Source organism: Ursus maritimus, unplaced genomic scaffold, assembly GCF_017311325.1.
Source record: "Ursus maritimus isolate PB19 unplaced genomic scaffold, ASM1731132v1 scaffold_6, whole genome shotgun sequence".
Taxonomy (NCBI): Eukaryota; Metazoa; Chordata; class Mammalia; order Carnivora; family Ursidae; genus Ursus; species Ursus maritimus.
Genome location: NW_024426774.1, coordinates 47244258 through 47264827, shown reverse-complemented (window position 1 = coordinate 47264827; position 20570 = coordinate 47244258). Strand labels below are relative to the sequence as shown.

Genomic DNA, 20570 nt, shown 5'->3' with positions numbered 1-20570 from the left:
TACCTGCCTCCCCCACTAGAATATAAACTTTGTATGGCGGGGATTTTTCTTTTCTTCTGTTCTGTCTGCAGCTCTATCTCTAGTTCCTGGTGCATGGTAGGTGTTCAATCAAAATTTTCTGGATGAACAAATGAATAAATATAGATGGTGGTGATGATGGCCTAGATTAGGTTTTATTAGTGGGAATGGGAAGATAGGGCTGTATATGAGACATTTCAAAGGGAGGCATAGGAGGGAGTGAATGAGGATCTTGGGAGGGGAGCACATCCTGCAGTCTGCTGGACTTTAAGGTGGCTGCAGCAAAGGTGGGTGGAGCTGGCCAGAAGGTTAGGACAGAGGGGCTGGAACACAACAAGTGTCAGAGCCAAGGATAGAGGTCCCAGAATTTTCTGAGTAGATATAATAGGTGGGACTATTAGAATGGGTGAAAGCTTGAGCAGATAGAGAGGGAAAGCTGAAGTCCGAGCTCTGAGAACACTCAATCTTCAGTGGAAAAAGCAAAGTCGGTGGAGAAAAAAAGTAAGAATTGACTATGAAAGCCTAGGATGTAGAATAAGACAATATTACAGAAACCAAGAGGGATATTTCAAGAAATAGTTGGTAATCAACAGAGCAATATATGTCAGAGAAATCCTCAAAAATAGACACTGGAACTCTTTGAAAAAGAGTGTGGTGAAGCCAAGTTATAGTGGGTTAAAAGAATAAATGATGAGGGACGCCTGGCTGGCCCAGTCAGTAGAGCCTGCTACTCTTAATCTTGGAGTTGTGAGTTTGAGCCCCACGTTGGGTGTAGATATTACTTTAAAATTAAAATTAAAATAATAAATGATGAGGAAGTAGAAGCAGTGGTTGTGCAGAGTACAAGCGAAAGGGAAAACATAATCTCTCTTGAAAAGTCAGGCAAAGATTTTTGTCCAGGTAAAAGAGACCTAAGACAGTTGGGGGTAGGAAGGACTAAGCTAATGAGAGAAGTGATGATATAGGAGTGGGGACCATCTTGTGGGAAAGACACTGTGCGAAAAGCAGGAAGGAAGGGACAGCACTGGAGCACAGGCTGGGAATGTGCCTCTCCCTGTGAAGGGGACCACATGCATACGGGACATGGTGAGACAGATACAAAGGAGTGTGTATGGGAGGTTGGGCTTCTGACCCCAGGGCCTCCATATTAGTTATAAACTAGCAGGAACCACCTTTTCCAGGGAATCAGGGCATCCGGAGAGGTGGAGAGGAATTCCTAGGACTGTGGCTGACAGACTTGGATACCCTTTGTCCTTGAAGTAGGGCACTAATTTCTTTTTTTTGTAACTCCCCAGAAGAAGACGTGTATACATTACTGGGTTTGTGACCATTCTCCAAGGGTCAGCTGGGCAATCTCTGGGTGGCTGTGCCATCTGTGCTGACCCCAAAAGGCAGGATGAACCGTCAGCTGTATACAGATCTTCCTCCCTCACTGATTCATTCAAGCAGGATTTATTCAGCCAGATTAGAGACACACTAGTGCCCACCCTTTCCTCAGACGCGTACCCACTAGAGTGGGGAAAAGGACCAACAGATTCTTAACCTGCAGGCCAGTCCCCTTCAGAGTCTTTATTTACTTTGCTGTCTCCCTAGGCTCTCTGTTTTCATTCAGGGGATCCAGCCCAAGCGGCCTCTGGAGGTTTCCCTAAATAGCAGATGTTTCATGCCCCCTAGAAGCCCCACCTCTCTACTGCTGAGAAAGGGTGCTTGGGCTTCTGTGAGGGGCTAGGGGAGGTGATAATGTCTGTCTTTCCCACCAAGATAACAACACAGCTGCCAAATTGGCAGGAGCCCCCCTCCTCCCCTTTCAGAAGGGGCTATTGGCAGGGTGGGAAAGGGCTGGAGATATTGGGTAGTGGAAGTGGACAAGAATTTGGGGGAGGATGTCACATATTGATGCCAACTGCCTCCCTCCTCTATGGTTCACGCCCTTCAGACTGAGACTTCGGAGAACACTGAGGGAGGGCCTGGTGGCTTTAGTGGGGAGAGTCCATTCCCTTCATTCTCTGTCTTCCTGCCCAGATGCCCAAATATCGTTCCCAGTTCCCTGGAGAAAAAAGACCCCTCACCCTGCCTCAGGCGCAGGGCTGCAGCCCATCTGCTAGGGAGAAAGGAGCGGCAGTCTTTCCCAGGAGATCCTGGAGAACCAACTGGAAGATCCGTGCGCCCAGGGAGACCCATCTACTAGACTTAGAAGGCATTTCGGCTTACACGGGTAACAGGCCGACCGGAGCTGAGCACCAGAGTGGGCTGGGGTCTCGGGCTAGGGCTGACACAACAGGGTGGGGTCCTTAAGCCACCACGTGTCCAAGGCAGGCCAAGCGCCTCATCCGTGCCCACCCGCCTCGGAATGGTAGGAACACCCCCCTCCCTGCGCCCAGTCTCACCGGCTCGGAGGCGCCAGGGCCCCCCCGGGGCCGGGGCGGGCCGGGGAAGGTAATGTAATTCCGACCCAGCTAACCCGATTATGGCGGCCTGCACCGGGCCGGGCGGCGGCGGGGGCGGGTCTAAGGCGCAGGGGCCCGCCGGGCCCGGGTCCCATCCCGGGAAGGACGCAGAGTTCACACACTCCCAGCTCCTGGGTCCCCGGCCAAAGGTCACAAGGTCACCAAGCGCCTTCAGTCTTTCCCCACCTCCCATCCCTGACACACTCCAGGCACAGTTTCTGGGGTTTGGGTAGGGAGAAGCGTCTGTGGAAAGTGAGGCGGCTGAGACCGCCGATGGCTTCAGTGAGGAACCACGTGTCGCCTGTGGCGATTTTGTCCTCCAGCCTTTGAGGGGGGAAGTGTGCGAGAACTGACTCCCTAGGCGCAGAGTGGAGGGGCAGAGTCCCGCGTTGGTTGTCCCCTGTGGGGGGCGGAAAGCCAGCCCCAAGCTCTCATCCGCCTGACTTAGCCCGGGTTGAGCCAATGGTCCGTTTTACACCGATTTCAGAAAATCGAAATTATTAGAAACACAGGGCACCAATTACTGGCGTTCCGGGAAGGAGGTAGGGGCCCTACGGGAGAGGCCGGGAGGTGCACTATGATCGCTGGCCCAGAGCGGTTGCTCCCCGCCCTAGCCCACCAGACGCGCCCTGCCACCCCCTTCCCACACCTGTCCTCTTCCCGGGCCTCCAACTCGCCGGCGCCGTTCCCAACCGCTTCCCATCACAGCCAGGAAGCCACAACGAGATTTGGTCTTCGAGGGCACTTAGGCGGGGGCCACAACGAATCTGGGAGTCGGCAGGCAGGACCCATCGCGAGGCGAAAAGTGGGGACTGTGGGAAGAGGCACCTGCGAGGAAGCCGGTGAGGCCGTGGAAGCCCAAAGGCGGAGGCCGGCGAGGATGGAGTTGCTGTGCGCATCTCGCCTGACTCAGCGCGCAGCGGCCCATGCTCTGGCCCCTCCCGTGCTGAGCCTGGTTCCTAACACCCTTGCCACCTCCCCCCTTACCCCCACCATCCCCGCCCGCCAGTCGTCCGGGCGTTTGGCGCAAACAGGCGTCTCTTTCCCTTTAACGGGTACGGCCCCGCCCCTGCCCTACCCCCAGCCCCCACTACCCACCCAATGCTGATCTGTCAGTCACTGCCCCATCCCCAGCCGGCCAACCCTCTCCACCCCGGACTCGGGCAGAGGCCCCGGCAGCCCAGCGTCCGTCTGCGGCTCAGGGACAGCAAGGGCGCTCCTGGGGCCCCCGCCGGTCGCGCTCCCCCGGGATGCGAGTCCCTGCGCCGACGCCCGGCAGAGGCCGGCACGGGCGCGGCTACTCCCGGCGCACAGGGATGAAGCTGTCCCGGGGGCCCCGGCGACCCGCAGCGGCCAGCCCCGCGGGCCCCTGAGGCCGCCGCCCCGAGCGCTCCGCTACTGGGCTCCCGGAGTTCCTGGGGCGCCCTCCCCAACCGCCAAACCTCCTGTGGTCCTCCTTGACCCGGACCCATGGAGCCAGCGGTCCTGGCCTCGCACAACCTCCCGCACCACGAGCCAATCAGCTTTGGCATCGATCAGATCCTGAGCTGCCCGGAACCCCCCGGGAGCGGCCTAGGCCCGGGTCGCTCAGGCCAGGGCCATGGGGAGAGTACGGCATTCTCGGGTGGATTTCATGGAACCTCAAGCTACGGTCCCGCGGGTTCGCTGGCCCCGCTACCTGGCAGCTCCGGCATGGGCCCAGGCGGCGTGATCCGCGTCCCGGCTCATCGTCCAATGCCAGTGCCGCCGCCCGCGGGAGGCACGCCAGCAGTGCCTGGACCCTCGGGCTTGGGCGGAGCCGGGGGCCTAGCCGGACTCACCTTCCCTTGGATGGACAGCGGCCGCCGCTTTGCCAAGGACCGGCTCACGGGTGAGGTTGCCCGACGCTCCAGCGTCCAGCCCCACATTCACCCCTTTTCCTCATCTTTGATCCTTCTGCTCCAACTCAAGTTCCCCGTAAACTCCCCGCCCGCACCATCCCAGGGGATCCTCCCCCAACATGTATCTCTTGGACCTGCTGCTGAGAGAGGCAATGGGGAGGGAGCTGCCGTCGATGTCCGCACCCTCCTTTGCAGTCTACTGTCCACACTGCGGGTAGCGCAGGGTGAAGTTCCGGGGGCCGTCTCTTCCTCACTCAAGGGGGAGGGCCATTTCTTCCCAGGCCCTTTCTTGTCTGGAAGCCTTTGCTGGTGCGGGGCCGAGCTTGGGGCACCTGGAAGGGCCGTTCTGAAAACCCTGCCCTGTTCTTTCTTCCTCCCTGTAGCCGCTCTCTCGCCCTTCTCCGGGACGCGCCGCATAGGTCACCCCTACCAAAACCGGACCCCCCCGAAGCGGAAGAAGCCGCGCACGTCCTTCTCCCGCTCGCAGGTGCTGGAGCTGGAGCGGCGCTTCCTGCGCCAGAAGTACCTGGCCTCGGCGGAGAGAGCAGCGCTGGCCAAGGCCCTGCGCATGACCGACGCACAGGTCAAGACTTGGTTCCAGAACCGGCGCACCAAGTGGCGGTGAGGCTTGGGGCGAGCGAGGGCTCGCGGGCGGCGTCAAGTGGCGGTGAGGCGCGGGGCGGGTGAGGAACCGCGGGCCCGGCCGGTGACGAGGAGGCGCGGGGTGGACGAGGGCGGGCCTCGCTGACCCGGCGTCTCCGCTCGCTTAGGCGCCAGACCGCGGAGGAGCGCGAGGCGGAGCGGCACCGCGCGGGCCGGCTGCTCCTGCACCTGCAGCAGGATGCCTTACCACGGCCTCTGCGGCCGCCGCTGCCCCCGGACCCACTCTGCCTGCACAACTCGTCGCTCTTCGCGCTGCAGAACCTACAGCCCTGGGCCGAGGACAACAAGGTGGCTTCTGTGTCCGGGCTTGCCTCGGTGGTGTGAGCGACGCCTGCCCGGGGCCAAGTGCTCTTTAACGGACTGAGGCGCCGCGCGGAGCGCCGGGCCCAGGACCACGGGGCGCGCGGCTGACCACGCCGTGGTGCCGTGGTGCAGTGGTGCTGTGGTGCCGTGGTAGCGGAGCTTGTGAGGAGGAGCTGGCTTTGAGGCTATCGTCGAGGGCTCCTCGGCCACGGCGGGCTCCTAGGCTAGCGTTTCGCGGTTGTGCCGCGCGTTTAGACGTGGCCTTTCCCGCCATTTCCCACTTAACTGCGGTCGCACAGCTGCTGGAACCTGAGGAGCCGAGAAGGCGGGACTTGCAGTACGGTAGCCAATGAGGTGAGGGGAGGGGGCGGGCTGGCCAATGGGAGCTGCTCTCCTGAGGACTTTGGATTCTTCGGAGGGTGGGTTGAAGCTGGGGTTCTGGACGCGCAGAGCAGGCTAAAAGTGGTGCTGGGGTGGAGCGGCGGCAGCTCGCACTGCCTGGGTCCGTACCAAAGGTGCGAAGGAAGGAAGACACTATTGACAGCGGAATAACGGAAGAGGTGCTGGAGGGCAAGAGTCTGACTGTGACAGGAACCAGAGGGTTTTACACACTGGGCATCTCATTCTTCAACTGTAAAATAATCGCTAAGGATACCTTTCTGACTTTGAACCTCATGTTGTCGTGTGTGTTCAAACTGCTGACTCCCTCCTCCTCCTTGAGCCTCACAACGCCTCCTGGGCGGCAGGCAAGACGGATACTTATACACCCGATGAAACAGAAAATCTAGGAACACTATTCTGGCTCTCGTCTCCCGTGGGGACAGAGAGGGGGAAACGGTGAAGCAGTGGATAAAATTAACAGGCCCCGTGGAGTTAGGGTGAGCAGATTTTGGCAAACAACTAGGAATATCCAAGGAGAATCAAAGATGATTCCAGGGTTGGAGATGTGGAGGATCAGGAGATCAATGGTGTTGTGGATAATGAAGTGGAAACTGAAAGTTTAGAGCAAGATAACTACAGGAAAAAGTGAATGCTAGACCTAAAGAGAATACAATCTGGAAAAGTGCTTTTGGGGGAGGTTGGGTGACATCCACATAGAGGTGGAGATATATGGAATGATGAGAACAGATAGACTCTCCAAGGGAAGACACTGAGAGGAGGAAAGCAGTGTTCTAAGGATTAAATCTTTCTTTCCACCAGTTTCTACAAACACATTTACAGTGTGCAGGATGATGGAAGATATCAACATTAATAATTTAAAGGAAGAAAAGCTTTAGTGTGCTGGTGGGCCAGGGGCTGCTAGGAAGCTTGTTGGTGGGAAGCTGAGAGTTCGGGGATGGCTTCATTAGCCTTGAGGTTTAAGAAGGAGCTGGATCTAAGTTGTATGTGGAAAAAAAGGAAGATTTTGTCTGATTTCTTATAGCACTCTCACTCTTCCTCCCCTGTAGGTGGGAGCAAGATAAAGGGAAGTAAGCTTTGGGCAGGTTGAGAGACCACCTGTAGTCAAACTACATGTTTTCTGGGTTAGTGACAGCTGGTCATTCACACTGCAAAGGCTTGACTACAGGCAGGAACCAGGCGAGAGGATATTGCTGGAGGAGTTGGATGAAACTGTGTCATCTCTAACTCATGGATGTTGTACATGCTGCCGCAGAATCAAACGCAAATTTGGCACCACAGGGAAAGAACTTTGATAGATGAAGGTGAAGCGCACGAAGACGGGTTTGGCCTACGTTGGGGACTTGGGGGGGGGCATATCAGTCGTCCTCCACGAAACAGAAGAAGGCTAAGGAAAGGGCCCAACCTTATGTATACTGTGGCTTACCCAATTCCCTCTATTCTCAGTCCACCATTTCTTAAGACTCAGGTTCCAGGATTTACATCTGATCCTAACCTTTGGCTGGCTACCTTTGTGATAGCCTGAGAGAGGATCTAATGCCTTCAGATGAGCTCAGTTCCATTCCTTAGGCAGGTCACTGCAGGACACAGGCATCTCCAAACTCTTGGGTGGAGGGGGATTCACTCTCTGTTGCAGAATCTGCCATTTCTTCTCTCAGCTGATTCAAGAGGTCTCTGCTCTCACTGGGAGGCAAGTTACTCAGGAAGTAAGGAGGGGCCAACTCTACCAGCCTGATAAAGAGAGTCACAATTAGATGATTTCTGTATCCTCTCTTATAATGCAGATTCTTAAACTTCTTCCCATTCCTTCCACAAGCCCTGTCCCCTCAAATCATAGTCACTACAAACCACTAAGATATCCTCTTCTTCTTAAAGTTCTCTAACTCCCCAGCCATAATTTTGGCCCCAAGAAGAAGAATGGGCAGTGTAAGAGGGGTGTCAGGAAACTCACATCTGTGGCTGAATCTCAGAAACAATGGAAAGGCAGTTGTCTTTGGAAATGGAGAAACTGTGGTAAAGCACCCACGGGGGTCTGGCTGGTGACCTGCGGTTTCGGTAGCAGCAGTATGGGGAGAGCTGGGCCACATGCTTATGTGTCAGGAGCAGGTAATTTCCAGTCCCATCTGTGTCTCGAGCCACCTCATTAAAAAGCAAAGATAGTGAAGGAGTAAGTGAGGGAGAAGAGAAAGGCAGTAGAAAAAAGAAAAGGGGGCTGAGAAAGAATTAGGAAGGCTGGTGAGAGTATCAAAAGTAAAGCATCATCTCTAGGTGTTAGAGTCCCTACCATATGGCATTTCCCATAGCCCCCTGTACCCCAACACCTCAAAGGAAAACTTTCTCCTTGTTCTACAAAATCCTTTGAATGGTCACTTGGACCCCAATTTCAGTGGTGGCATATCAATTTTTGGTCCCTCTGCTTTCTGCTCTTTTTACGACCTTTACCCCAAGCGCTTTCTGAAGGTTTCTGCGGTTCTGCTCAGAGCCAAAGGCTGGCTGGGACAAGGGAAGTTCAATTCGTTGCATGAGTTCTAGGAGTTCACCTCGAAGTTTCTGGGCTTGGCACAATGCTGCCCAGTTTAGCCCCCGAGCCTGGCACCAAGCCTTGTCTGCTCCACCTACAAGAGGAAAGGGAACACCTACAGCTGCAAAGAGACCCCCAAGAGAACCCAGCCCTTGGCCAAAGGGCTTCCTCCTCCTCCAGCTTGTTGCACTCTACTTCCCCTCTTTGGAAAATCTGGGATTTTATAAGAAGATGCAGAGTGGGCTACTCACTCTGTATAAAGGCTTCATACACCTGGATCAGAGAACTGTGATCACCATCCATATGTTCCAGGGCCCGACGCAAGGCAGCTTCTTCTGCAGAGAGTGGAGGATGGGTGAACCCAGGAGCAGCTGGAGGAGAAGAGAGGAAGGTCATTTTGGGGAATGAGAAAGGATAGCAGTACAGAAGGAAGGGTGAAAAGGTAGGAAGTGTCACTTTGGGAAATTTATTAAAAAGACATTGATAACTTCTAGGCGCTTTGCACTTTATTAGACATTGAGGATAAATAAACGAAAGGCAGTCTCTGCCCTCAAGTAACTTAGAGTCTGGTGGGAGAGATAAGCAAACTTGATCAGCACAACAGGTATGTGGGCCAATATTTGGAGTTTTTTTTTTTTTAAGATTTTATCTATTTACGCCAGAGAGAGAGAGAGAGAGAGAGTGTGCGTGCGTACACGCACAAGCAGGGGAGCGGCAGGCAGAGGGAGAAGCAAGCTCCCCACTGAGCAGGGAGCCCAATGTGGGACTCAAAACCAGGACCCTGGGATCATCACCTGAGCTGAAGGCAGACACTTAGCTGACTGAGCCACCCAGGCATCCCAATATTTAAAATTTTGTTAGGAATCAGCTCAGTAGAGAAGGGGTGGAGAGAATCTGAACTGTGGGCATGGCAAGGCACAGAAATTAGTAGCACAGCCTGTGTGGAGACCTGTACGCACCTAGTGAGGGTCGGGCGAATGGCATGTGTGGCAGAGTGGCAGGAGATAAACTGGGGAGGTAGGTATGGGCCAGGTCATGAGAGGCTGGATGTGCTGTGCCAATGAGTTTACATTCCGTCCAGAAGATAAAGAATAGCTGTTGAAGAAGAGTTTTGAGGGAAGAGAGTCCAAGTGTTTAAACCTGACAAGTTAGGAGGCTAAAGGAATCTATGCTGAGTGGTGGTGAGGATCTAACATTGGCACTGATAATGAGAATGGAGACAAATAGATGAATTAAAAATAAAATTTTAGGAGATAAAAATGAAAGAACCTGGAGAAAGATTAGTCTAAGATGATGGTAGTGGAGCTGCAGAGACGATGGCATGATTTTGTGGTGGTGGTGAGGGAACAGTTTAAGCAAGTGCTCGAGTTCGGATCTGGGCTGGGGTACCGTGGCCAATTCTGATGGAATGCCCATCAGGCATGGGATATATAAATCTAAGATTCAGAAGAATGGTATCGGCAGGGAGATAGAAGGTTTGGAAATTTTAAGTGTAAAGATGGCACTTCAGACTATGGGTGTGCATGAACTTGTTCAGAGTTCAAGGAACGAGAAGGCAAAAGGGTCAGTCAGGGATGGAACTCTGAAGTCCAATTTACAGCGGATGAGCAGAGGACAAAGAGCCAGGGAAGAGGTGAAGGGAAGGGCGGCAGAACAGCCAGAAAACCTGGAGGAGCGAGTCCCAGAGGCTTAGGGAGGGGGCAGTTCCAAGACCGGAGTGGTCCACATTTTCAAGTGTCAGAAGGTCATAAGGAATAAGGACTCAGAACTATTCAGTGGGTTCAGCCTCGGTGAGGGTGGGGGGGCGGTCACTGCTGAGCTGAGAGATTTGTCAGTGTTGTTGTGGGCCTGAGGCTGGGATGCAGTGGGCGGGAACACACTTGGCCGATTGGGGTGGAGGTGATTCTGCATAGCTGCAGGGGAGTAGAGGGTGGAGGGAGAGGGGTGTGGAGCTTTAGTAGTAACAGAGAGATTTATGCATGTTGGGGGCAAGAACCAGCCCTGGGAAAAGGCTAAGGAGACAGAGGAGGGCTAAGTGGTTTGGGCTGGTTTTTTGGGCGCTATAGGGGAGCAGAGGGGAAAGAGCTGGCCTTCGGAGCACCAGAACACCAGAAAGGGCTGGAAAGGCCTGAAGTGGCTGCAAGAGTCGGGGAGAGAAGCGATTTCTACCAGTGAGCATGGCGGCGAGGGTGAGCATCTCATCCACGCAGTCAAACTCGCAGGAGGCCAGCAGGGCTTTGGCCAGCTCAGGGGGCAGCGGGATCTCCGACATGATGACTCCCAGGTCTGACAGGTTCCCAGCATCATCCAGGGCTGCCAGGTAGTCTAAGTCTTCCAGGGCCTGCATCAGTGCTTCTGGAGCTGGTGAGGAAATACGGCAGATAGGGCAGGGAGTCTCAGAGCCTGCAGGTCAGACAGCAGGACTTGGGCAGGGGGGGTGCTCACCAGGCCGGTCCAGGAAGTGACAGTCCCCTGGCTCTGCAATCTGTCTCCTCTTTAGAAGTAACACCAGGGGGCTCAGATTCTCCTCACATATCCTGGGTGTGGGCAGCGGGGGAGCCTCTAGTTCTAGGAAGGACTTAGGATACAGGCAGAGGCAGGACCCTGAGGGGAGAAAGACCTCGGAAAGAAGGCCTCTGTAGATTTCTCAGGGTTTGCATGTGGTGACTGTTTTCACGTCTGATCTCAGTAAGGGCAAAGGCTCTTACCTGGTGGAACCCCTCTTGCCCGCAGTTTTCTTGCCTCTGCCTGACACTTGCTGATTGGTCTCAGCACTTGGGATTCTGCTCGGATCTGAGGACTGTACACCTGTTTCCACCCCCCAACCAAGGCCAAGACAGATCAGAGCGAACCACTTCTATCTTTAGCCCCCACACCCCCTCATCTCTCTCACTCACACTTCGAAGCTCCAGTCCTGAGTCAATGACATGTCGGATGGAAGGGAGGGAGAAGGAGAAGTCAGCCAGCCAGTGAGTGACCACGACCCTTCGAGCACCCAAGTCTATGTCCTCGTACGCAGCCTGAACTGCTGGGCCATGTCCTGGGTGAAGGGGCAGCACCCGTAGTGGAGGCCCCGTGAGAGCCAAGGGCTCCACCTCCCTGGACAAGGATTCACAGCACAGCAAAATTTCCTGAAGAGAGGGGTGGGGCATTAAGGCAGTTCTCACGTTTTTGGCGACGAACCCCTTGAAAAAACTGATGAAAGCTATGGCTTTTCACTCTGAAAAAATGCACATACTCATAAAGTTGTTATAATTTCAGGAATTCCCTGAGCCACAGTCTCTGTGTTAGATGGAGTCAAAAAAAGGGATGGTAGACCTCTTTACGCCAAAATCCTTGAGTTTTTCCTAAGGACTCCAACATAGTAAACACTACAACTTCAGTGTTCCTCACGAGCATTGCTCCAACTCCCCCAGGAAAGGAAGGCGGCGTACACGAGACCCTCCTCCTGCAGCTCATCTTTACCTCCTCACTGGGCAGGTACACAAGCACGTCTCCTGGAGCCTCCTTCGTACACAATTCAAGCACAGCTTGGCAGGCAGCTTCCACTCGATCGGTAGGGACAGTGTCCCTGTATACAGGGGTGGGACACACGCCAGGCCCTCTGGGTACACGCACAATAGGAGGATTGCCCCAGAAGGCTTGGAGCTTAGGTTCAAGGGCAGGGTCGGTAACCACAACCACTCTCGAGTCCCCTGGAAGGTTTCCCAGCCTGGCATTTCGCAGTAGCCCCTGGAGCAAATCCGAGGCCACTGACCGCTCCTGAGCCTCATCCAGCACCAGCACGCCCCAGGCTCCCGAGCCCCGGGTTGAGGCCACCTCCTGTAGAAGCAGCCTGTCCCAGCAAAACCTGTTGACATTGGCAGTGGGCAGAGGAGTCAGTGTGGACACTGAACATCTCCAGAAGTCCAGGGGAACGTCTTCCTGGGGGGCCTAGATTTCGATAATAAGGTCAGAAAAAGACCCCATGAACTTGTATTGAGACCCACAACCTCACTGATGGCGTTTTTTTTTCACAGGCTGTACTCCAGCTGGGAAAGTGAGGCTCACGATGAGGGTGAGGTTGAATATCTGAGGTCCCTGGCTGGGGTTGAGGGCTTAATTCAGCATTGTGTTGTGCATGATTTAAAGGGTGACATGGGCTGAGGGAGGGTTTGGCAAGATGTCAGAGGACCGGGCTTGTTTCTACTGGGTGAGGGAAATCAAATTTGCGTCAGGCCTGCGAGAGGCCTCACCTGAGCAGGGTGTCTGGCCCAGTGCAGTCCTCCTGGGGAATGCTGTATCCAATCTCATGACCCAGGGTTAGGTCCATTTCATCGGCAACCCGCATGGCCAGGCTCAGGGCTGCCAGAGGGTGGGGCTGAGTGACAGTTACTCGGCCTTCCTGGAACCCCCTGGCCAGTGCAAACTCTGCACACCACTGAGGGATCTGGGGTAGGAACAGGAAAGGACAACCAGTCAGTGAGATGCAGGACTTCAGTCAGAAGTGCAGGGGGAGCTGTGGCCATTCTCATTTGGGGAGTCCCCTGGTCCTTCACCAGCCACCCAGGGGCCAGTCTAATCTGGTTGCTCTTTGACCACTCCCCTAGAACCCCATGCAGCCCAATCCCCACCTTGCTAGTGGAAGGACCAGTTCTCTAGTCCCTCCCTTTGTCTACTCCCAGAATCTCCCCCCACCTGGGTGCTCTTGCCAGAGCCAGGCTCTCCAGACACCAGCACCACTCCACTGGGGCTACTCTCCAACTGCTCCAAGAAGATAAAGCGAGCAGCCCAGATGGGTAAGGCTCGGCGCTGCTCAAGCAGCTCGTAGTAGCGGGAAGAGAAGGGGAGCCCGTCAAAGGGGTTCACAGCCAATTCAGACTCCCCAGGGCTTGGGCCAGACTCTTCTGCCAGCCCAAGATGCTGAGAGGCCATGGTAGCTGACAGGCAGTACCTACAGAAGGCAGGGCGGTGATTAAGAGCCTTGTATTAAATGACTGACACCAACTTCCCACCCTTGATCCCTAAACTGTACCCTCAGGTGGTAATACGCTGGGCTCCATCCTTCCCAGCATTTCTTGCCTGCCAGGAAACAGAGGAGAGTTGATTCTGGAAGTGAGGGACTATGAAAAGTGGACTATTAACCTGATAGTCAGGTAGTAGAAATCCTGTGACTAACACAAAGGGCCACCAGGGCAGCAGGAATTATGGTAGCCTGTGGGAAAGTCCCAAGGGGAAAAGGATAAAGAGAGAAAGAATAGGAGGAGGAAGGGGTAGGAACCGAGGAGCAGGGGCCACAAGGATCCTGGATTCAAACCTGCTTGCAGCTCTGAGACGTGTCACGATGGCAGTCAGTTCCGACCCACCCAGCCACTCACCACCAACCCAGACCCGAGTGAAGTACAAAGGTAAATTCCGGCTCCACCCTGGGGCTCGGCTTAAACAGGAATCCTTAAGGCTGGTTTTGGGGTGGGGCCATTTGCTCCACCTTAATTTAATCTGTCAGAAGCCTATGGAAAACAGGTTCCGGGCACCACACCCGAGCTTGTGTTCTCTACAGTCAGTGTACATTGTGCTTGTTAGTGAAAGGCATCTTGGGACTTGTAGTTTTGCAGCTGTTTGGTCACAAGGCTGAGCTGAACACCCAAGCTAGGGTCCAGTTGCCGCTGGTCTTCAGTTCAGTTACACTTCCATAATATCACTCATTTCTTGACACGAAGGGGTGATTTCAATACTTCTCACAAACCCAAAAGGAGGCTCTCACCCCTGTTCCCTCCAACCAAGGGAAAAGGAACCTGCTCAGTAGGCTTTTGAGCCCCAGAGAGGCAACAGAGACCTTGAGTGAAAACCCTGAATTTAATGTGATTTTGTGGGGAGCCCCATCCCTCCCTTTTTACCACCCACCCTTCCAGCCAGTTGTAAGTTGGGTGAGGGCTGCCCCCAGTCTCCGTCCTGCGGCTCTGGGTGCCATCCTGTGCTCAGTCAGCCTCCTGGGCCTGTCTCTCTGTGAATCTCCTGCGAGACATAGGAAGAAGACATTGTGTGGGCTTTGCCACATTAGCTCTATAATTAGCTCTCTTTTCCAGCCTGCCCCTTCCTACCCACTGTCCTCTAAGCCTCTCACCTTCTCGCATATTCATAGAGTGCCTGCTTGCGCTCCTGTAGGCTCTCCTGCCGGGCCCAGGAGGACTTGGCAAATGTGAGGGCTGTGGGCTGAGGGGTCACCGAGCCAGAGCTGGGGAACTGAGGTGATCACAATGTCAGAGGGCTTGCGAAGTCATCATCATTAAACACGCATCGAATGCCTACTTTGCAAGAGAGGCACTGTGCTAGGGTCTCAGGATCAAAAAAGAGACATCAAGGAGAGGGAGTATGTAGACTGCCCATTCCAGCCCTAGGCCTGGACCTAACCATTTCCTGGGTCTCACCTTGGGGGCGGAGGCTGTGGGAAGGGACTGGGTCCCTTCAGTGATATCTTCAGGCATGAACGCTACAGCTCCCTCAAGCAGATTAGTGATGGTCAAGTCTACACAGCCAGTTCTGGCTGGGGAGAGGGGAAGAGAGAAGAAGGGAGTCTGTTTCCCTGCTCATCTTCTCCCCTCACCACCCACTTTTCCTTTCTGCGCCTGTCTCCTGTGTGAGGCTACCCTTTCCCATACCCAGGTCTCTCTGGATGACGCCCAGTGGCACATGGGGTAAAACCTCCTTGACTCTCTGAGCCAGAGTTGCCAGCTGCACATCAGGAGAAGGGCCAGGGGAGGGAGGGAAAGAAGACTGGGCTGCAAAAAAGAAATCCGAAACATGGTGAGTGGAGAACTGGGAGGAAGGAGAGGCTGACTAGCACAGGAATAGGAAGGGAATCACAATAGGCTGAGAAAACCCAAAGAACTTTGTGTACAGAGACCACAAACCTGACTGAGGGCGCAATCTGGGGTGTCTTTGTCGTTTCATGTGCTCTGCTTTGTCTGCTGGAGTGAGTCGTGTCCCTGTCTGGCCTAATTCTTTGGCCACCAGCTAGGGAGAATTGTAAGGTTGGAACCGTCAAGGTCTCAAGCCTTCCTCCTCCTAACCTTAAGGAAAAATCCCACCTCCACCCTGCCTGTGTACCCCACCACCTGTTGTACACGGAGGGCAAACTCCTCATTCCCCTCCCCCAGCTGGCGATGAACAGGAGGGAGCCACCTGCAATAAATAAATAAGTTAATTAATTAAAAAAAAAAATCCAGGACCATGTTGTGTGCAGCTGTCACACAGCCCTCTCCCCACATTGATACTTCATGTAACAGTTGTGATTAGGGTGGGGGGATAGTAAACACTTTGTACTGCCTCTGTGACAGAACCTTGATACTAAAAGATCTGGAAATGGACAGGGAAGAGGCAACCTCCCTGACCTTGAGGTGAGCTTCTCCCAGCCACCAAAAAGCGAAGACAGTTAATACCTTACTTGATACACTGTGAAAGGGACGAAAAGTGACCACAGCAGTTCTGAGACCCAGGAGGCATCGGACACCGTCTGAAGGGAGGGCATGAAGTGAGGTCTAAGCCTGGGCCAGGAGTGGGAAACTTACCCTCCAAGCCCCAGAGATTCCCTGTCCAACACACACTCACCACAGAGACTAGGGGTCTCTGGACTCGCAGTGTAAGAGGTTGTACCACATCCTGAATAGAAAATGGCCAGGAACTGGAAGATGAAAGAGAGAGTAGGATGGGATTCTAGCCAGCTGGTCAGCACCTGACTCAGAACAGAAAACTGTCAAACTGTACAAGCAGATAAATGAGGAATAAAGAAATACAAAGGGGAAAGAACTAAAAAAAGAACAGAAAAAAAAACCAACTAGGACAGAAGGGGTAGGGCTGAAAATTGTGAAAACTCAAGGGCCCCCAAGCCCGACCACCTACCCAGCTGGAGACCGATACCTGTGCTCACCCACCTGAAGCGCAGGAGCCCCTCCCGGCCATTGGTGGCCTCTTCCTCAGGGAATAGCAGCAGAGGAGTGGGGGGAAGCCTCGTGGAAGCACAGAATCTCTTGAGTGATTCCACCAACTCCCCCCGCCCATCCATCTCCATGAAGCCCCGAGACCAGCACACAAAACTTGGGGGACTATTGAGTAGAGGCTGGGAATCGAGAAGAGAGAAAGCAAGAAAAGAATATTGGGAAGTGAGAAAAACTGACATATGGGTAGAGAAGCGGGATTAGGGTAAGGCTTAGTATTTCGTGGTCCCCAAGGGAAACAAAGGGGAGCCTCGGGCTGGCCCCAGGGAACCGCCCCGTGGAGCTCTCGGCTTCGCCCCCCACTCACGGTGCTACAGCTGGTGAGCAAGTTGACTATGTTATGGTCGAAAGGTGTCACGTGATTGGAAATAAGGACCCTGACGCGGTGATCCCGGAGTCCGGAGTCCTCCTGCCGGGCCACGAGCCCCAGCACCGCACACATGGTCCGCACCACGAATCTGGGGACGCAGGCAGTGGTGACTTCACGGCCTCGGGCCAGGCCCAGCCCAGACCCTCCCGGAACCCCCGGGTCGTTACCTGCGAAGGACACTGTCTGGCAGAGCGCAGCTGACCAGGAAGACGTGGATCCCAAGAAAGAGGCGCAAGACGAGGAGGCAGAACCCGACTGGAGCGTAGAGCAGCAGCGCGAGGAGCAGGAAGCCGTCACCCGGGAGCCTGGGGGCGAAAGGCGGGGTGATCGGGCGCCGAAGGCCGAGTGGACGCGGGAGCCGGCCTCTTTCCGCCAGGGCTCTTACCGGTGCGAGTCAAAGAGCCGCTCCGGCCCCAGCGCCGGGGAGGGCTCCATCGCCGCTGCTTTAGGGATGTCCGGCCGCCGCCGCCATCTTCGCGCCCCGCCGCAGGGGCTCCTGGGAAGGCGGAGTCTTCGGGCATCCGCCCAGGGTGCCGGCACCCGAAGTCCTGAGGCGCCCCGGAAGGGCTAGCGGTCCCAGCATGCCTCGCGGGCCCTTGGGCCACCTCATAACTCACGTCCCGCGGGGACCACAATTCCCGGCATTCGCGGGGCGGGGCGGGGCGGAGTCGGCCTGCCGGAATCCTGGGTCCCGGCGTGCACTTCTGGAGGACTTCAGGTACCGGCGTGCCCCGCGTCCCTCTGTCCGCCTGCTCGCGTCCAGGGCGCCGCCTCTGTGTAGGGCGGGCGAGGAGGCAGCCGAGGCGGAGCTGATGGCTGCACTGAGGGCGGGGCGGGGTGCAGTCTGGAACCTCCGGGGATGGCGGGCTGTCGGGGGCGTTCGCTGGGGGAAGGGACCCCTGTTGACCCCTGACCTCCGGACCTTGCTGACGTCAGGAACTCCTGACCCTCGGGCCGGAGTGACTTATGGGACCCCCAGTCTCCGGGCCCGGTTGTCTGTGGGGGTCCCTGAACCACGGACGTGTCTGCAATCGGGGACTTCGGATTCCCGACCACGGCTGACTGCAGGGACCCCAGATCCCAGGACCCGGGAGGTCTCAGGGACCCCTGGAACCCGTCCGCGCGTATGGCTGGCGGTGGCGCTGGGCGCTGGGGGGGCAGTGCTGTTGTTATTGTGGGGCGGGGGTCGGGGTCCCCCAGCGGTCCTCGCCTCGGTCCTTGGCTCGCCGCCCACCTCTCCCCGGAGCCAGTACAACTTCATCGCAGACGTGGTGGAGAAGACAGCACCTGCCGTGGTTTATATCGAGATCTTGGGCCGGTAACGGTGGGGAAGAGCAGGAGGCACCCAAGCCGCGGGTTAGAGGGCGGGCGAGCCGGGGTCTGAGCCTCCTTACATCCTTACTTTCCCCCCAACCCAGGCACCCTTTCTCGGGCCGTGAAGTCCCTATCTCGAATGGCTCAGGATTCGTGGTGGCTGCCGACGGGCTCATCGTAACCAACGCTCATGTGGTGGCTGATCGGCGCCGGGTCCGTGTGAGGCTGCTTAGCGGTGACACGTATGAGGCCATGGTCACAGCTGTGGATCCCGTGGCAGACATTGCCACGCTGAGGATTCAGACTAAGGTGGGGGTCTGGGCAGGCAGGGTCTGGGTGGGGCTGTGAACTTGCTCACATCTCCAGGTGACAGGTCTCTTATATCCATTCTCCCTCAGGAGCCTCTCCCCACACTACCCTTGGGACGCTCAGCTGATGTCCGGCAAGGGGAGTTTGTTGTTGCCATGGGAAGTCCCTTTGCACTGCAGAATACGATCACTTCTGGCATTGTCAGCTCTGCTCAGCGTCCAGCCAGAGACCTGGGCCTCCCCCAAACCAATGTGGAATACATCCAGACTGATGCAGCTATTGATGTGCGTTCTGACATAAGAGAAATGAAAAACTAGGTTGAGGGTTGGGGGCTAGGCTGTGGGGTGCAGGCACCAACTGTGATAGATGGTGGATGAGCCTGTATACAGAAGTCGGGCTGCACATATGTGGCCACTCAGGTTGGGCTGGGAAAGGAGAGAATTTGGAGAAAGTGCCTACATCTCGGTCATGCCCCCAGGCATAGAGTCCCTGGATCTCTTCCATATTTTCTCCTTGTCCTGCAGTTTGGAAATTCTGGAGGTCCTCTGGTTAACCTGGTGAGTGGGACATCCTTCTTTCCAAGAATCCCTGCCCCAGGTCAGTGTGAGAAGGGGTGTGCTTCCTCTAATTCAACGATGTTGGTCAAATTTCTGAGCAGTTTCCTGTTGGCTGTCTCCCAGAATCCAACCAGGTCTCCCCAACTCCCCAGTACTCCCTGCTACTCTTGTTCAGATATCCCCATTTCCTGCTATGTGTCTGGGCCAGGGAATAGTGGGCTCTATCCCTGCAGGATGGGGAGGTGATTGGAGTGAATACCATGAAGGTCACAGCTGGAATCTCCTTTGCCATCCCTTCTGATCGCCTTCGAGAGTTTCTGCATCGTGGGGAAAAGAAGAGTGAGCCTGGCTTAGTGGGGGAGGAATTCCTTTAAGTGGTGGGAGGGGCATTCACTGGGCTTTGCTGGGGTGGGGGGTCGTCTATTGGGAGGAAAGGGTCGGGGAAGGAAGGAGGTAGCTGGTTGAGGCTCATTTGTCCCTCTATCACAGATTCCTGGTTTGGAATCAGTGGGTCCCAGCGCCGCTACATTGGGGTGATGATGCTGACCCTGACTCCCAGGTATGAGCTTTAGGGGCAGTGACCTGTAGGACCACCAGTGTATTCAGTTGTGGGCAACTGGCACTTGTGTTGAGGTTTGCTCTCAATTTTATCTTTATCTAAGATAAGTTGCCTCACGCTTGGAGCTATCAGAAGAGCTGTTCTCTCTCATGATCTTGACTTTCTCACTCCAATCCATCTTGTACACCTGCTACCAGGTTGATTTCATCCTGTTACTGGTTTGATTTAAAAACTTCAATCCATTAACCTGGTGTTTAGGGGCCATTTTCCATTTGTCTCCAATTTAACCTTCCAGCTCTGGCTTCTTACATGAATATATTTTGTTCCAGCCAACCTGATTTCCTACTTCCATGGTTTTATTTATGTTGTTCTTGATTTATATAGTTAAATACCAGAACCATTCATTCTAGGCTCAGCTTAAGTTCTATTCTCTCCTTAAAGTTTCTCTTAGAATTCTAGAATGACATTAGTGTTACTGATTTTATACTATGTATCCCTTGGAATTAGTTACCTTTTATGTACATGTCCCACTTCCTAACTTCCAGAAGGCAGAAAGCCAATTGCCTTTGTATCCGGAGTATCTAGTGCATGCCCTTGTCCATGCAGTTGTCAGTGTGTTGATGCGAGATTTGAGGTGAACACAAGATGGGGAGAGTGCCTTGGTGTGGTTAACAGAGTGATCTCTGTCCTTTCAGCATCCTTGCTGAACTACAGCTTCGAGAACCAAGTTTTCCTGATGTTCAGCATGGTGTGCTCATCCATAAAGTCATCCTGGACTCCCCTGCACACCGGTGAGGGAGGGACTGCATTGTGAGGTGGGGATGGGTGAGGTGTGCATGTGCCCTTGAACTGGGCTGTCTATTCCCTCCTTTCTCTCTCTCTCTGTCTTTCACCATAGGGCTGGTCTACGGCCGGGTGATGTGATCTTGGCCATTGGGGAGCAGCTGGTACAAAACGCTGAAGATATTTATGAAGCTGTTCGAACCCAATCCCAGCTGGCAGTGCGCATCCGGCGGGGACCGGAAACATTGACCTTATATGTGACCCCTGAAGTCACAGAATGAGTGGGTCAGCAGGAGTACGAGACTCCTGCTCTGATTTCCACCTTGCTTTCCTGGCCTAGGCTCTGAGGGTACCTGGACAGAGGATTAAATGAACCAGTGGGGGGCAGGTCCCTCCAACCACCAGCACCAATCCCTGGGCTCTGAGGAATCATAAAAATGCTTTTTATATAAAATAAAATTATACCTAGCATCA

At 54.8% G+C, this 20570-nt stretch overlaps 4 protein-coding genes across 6 annotated transcripts; 2 read left to right on the top strand and 2 right to left on the bottom strand.

The window, feature by feature from the left end:
* The first annotated feature begins 3858 nt into the window (after positions 1 to 3858).
* On the top strand, positions 3859 to 5965 carry TLX2 (T cell leukemia homeobox 2). The gene is made up of 3 exons (XM_008700031.2): positions 3859 to 4335; positions 4729 to 4966; positions 5116 to 5965. The coding sequence occupies exons 1-3, from the start codon at positions 3936 to 3938 to the stop codon at positions 5330 to 5332; spliced, it is 855 nt and encodes a 284-aa protein (XP_008698253.2). The 5' UTR covers positions 3859 to 3935; the 3' UTR covers positions 5333 to 5965.
* A 1017-nt stretch (positions 5966 to 6982) lies between these two features.
* On the bottom strand, positions 6983 to 13904 carry DQX1 (DEAQ-box RNA dependent ATPase 1). Of its 2 annotated transcripts, XM_008700033.2 has the most exons (11): positions 12909 to 13904; positions 12467 to 12660; positions 11697 to 12081; positions 11129 to 11362; positions 10940 to 11039; positions 10677 to 10835; positions 10401 to 10592; positions 8483 to 8602; positions 8147 to 8325; positions 7662 to 7849; positions 6983 to 7441 (listed from the first exon to the last, which is right to left on the bottom strand). In XM_008700033.2, exons 1-11 carry the CDS (start codon positions 13143 to 13145, stop codon positions 7285 to 7287), a joined length of 2145 nt encoding a protein of 714 aa, XP_008698255.1. In that variant the 5' UTR covers positions 13146 to 13904; the 3' UTR covers positions 6983 to 7284. The 2 variants fall into 2 exon arrangements, with proteins under 2 accessions (XP_008698255.1, XP_040479209.1); XM_040623275.1 differs by lacking the exon at positions 6983 to 7441 and having other exon boundaries at positions 7670 to 7849; positions 8251 to 8325.
* Positions 13905 to 14047: 143 nt separating this feature from the next.
* On the bottom strand, positions 14048 to 17110 carry AUP1 (AUP1 lipid droplet regulating VLDL assembly factor). Its single transcript, XM_040623277.1, is given in 13 exon segments — positions 14048 to 14225; positions 14335 to 14453; positions 14639 to 14754; positions 14870 to 14989; positions 15122 to 15224; positions 15326 to 15392; positions 15650 to 15723; positions 15819 to 15891; positions 16142 to 16326; positions 16512 to 16662; positions 16742 to 16879; positions 16960 to 17054; positions 17057 to 17110. Coding segments are annotated over 13 exon segments (1317 nt in total). The 5' UTR covers positions 17096 to 17110; the 3' UTR covers positions 14048 to 14188.
* A 213-nt stretch (positions 17111 to 17323) lies between these two features.
* Positions 17324 to 20567, top strand: HTRA2 (HtrA serine peptidase 2). Of its 2 annotated transcripts, XM_008700037.2 has the most exons (8): positions 17326 to 17892; positions 17993 to 18197; positions 18287 to 18481; positions 18722 to 18754; positions 18988 to 19093; positions 19244 to 19313; positions 20009 to 20104; positions 20212 to 20567. In XM_008700037.2, exons 1-8 carry the CDS (start codon positions 17387 to 17389, stop codon positions 20375 to 20377), a joined length of 1377 nt encoding a protein of 458 aa, XP_008698259.2. In that variant the 5' UTR covers positions 17326 to 17386; the 3' UTR covers positions 20378 to 20567. The 2 variants fall into 2 exon arrangements, with proteins under 2 accessions (XP_040479210.1, XP_008698259.2); XM_040623276.1 differs by lacking the exon at positions 18722 to 18754 and having other exon boundaries at positions 17324 to 17892.
* The last annotated feature ends 3 nt before the right edge of the window (positions 20568 to 20570 follow it).

Coding starts and splice junctions, on each gene's coding strand:
- TLX2 (XM_008700031.2), top strand. CDS start 3,936: ATGGAGCCAGCGGTCCTGGCCTCGCACAACCTCCCGCACCACGAGCCA. Junction 4,336..4,728: donor TGCCAAGGACCGGCTCACGG/GTGAGGTTGCCC, acceptor TCCTCCCTGTAG/CCGCTCTCTCGCCCTTCTCC. Junction 4,967..5,115: donor AACCGGCGCACCAAGTGGCG/GTGAGGCTTGGG, acceptor CCGCTCGCTTAG/GCGCCAGACCGCGGAGGAGC.
- DQX1 (XM_008700033.2), bottom strand. CDS start 13,145: ATGGCCTCTCAGCATCTTGGGCTGGCAGAAGAGTCTGGCCCAAGCCCT. Junction 12,661..12,908: donor GCTCTGGCAAGAGCACCCAG/GTGGGGGGAGAT, acceptor TTCCTACCCCAG/ATCCCTCAGTGGTGTGCAGA. Junction 12,082..12,466: donor GGGCCAGACACCCTGCTCAG/GTGAGGCCTCTC, acceptor CAATGTCAACAG/GTTTTGCTGGGACAGGCTGC.
- HTRA2 (XM_008700037.2), top strand. CDS start 17,387: ATGGCTGCACTGAGGGCGGGGCGGGGTGCAGTCTGGAACCTCCGGGGA. Junction 17,893..17,992: donor TATATCGAGATCTTGGGCCG/GTAACGGTGGGG, acceptor CCCCCAACCCAG/GCACCCTTTCTCGGGCCGTG. Junction 18,198..18,286: donor CGCTGAGGATTCAGACTAAG/GTGGGGGTCTGG, acceptor ATTCTCCCTCAG/GAGCCTCTCCCCACACTACC.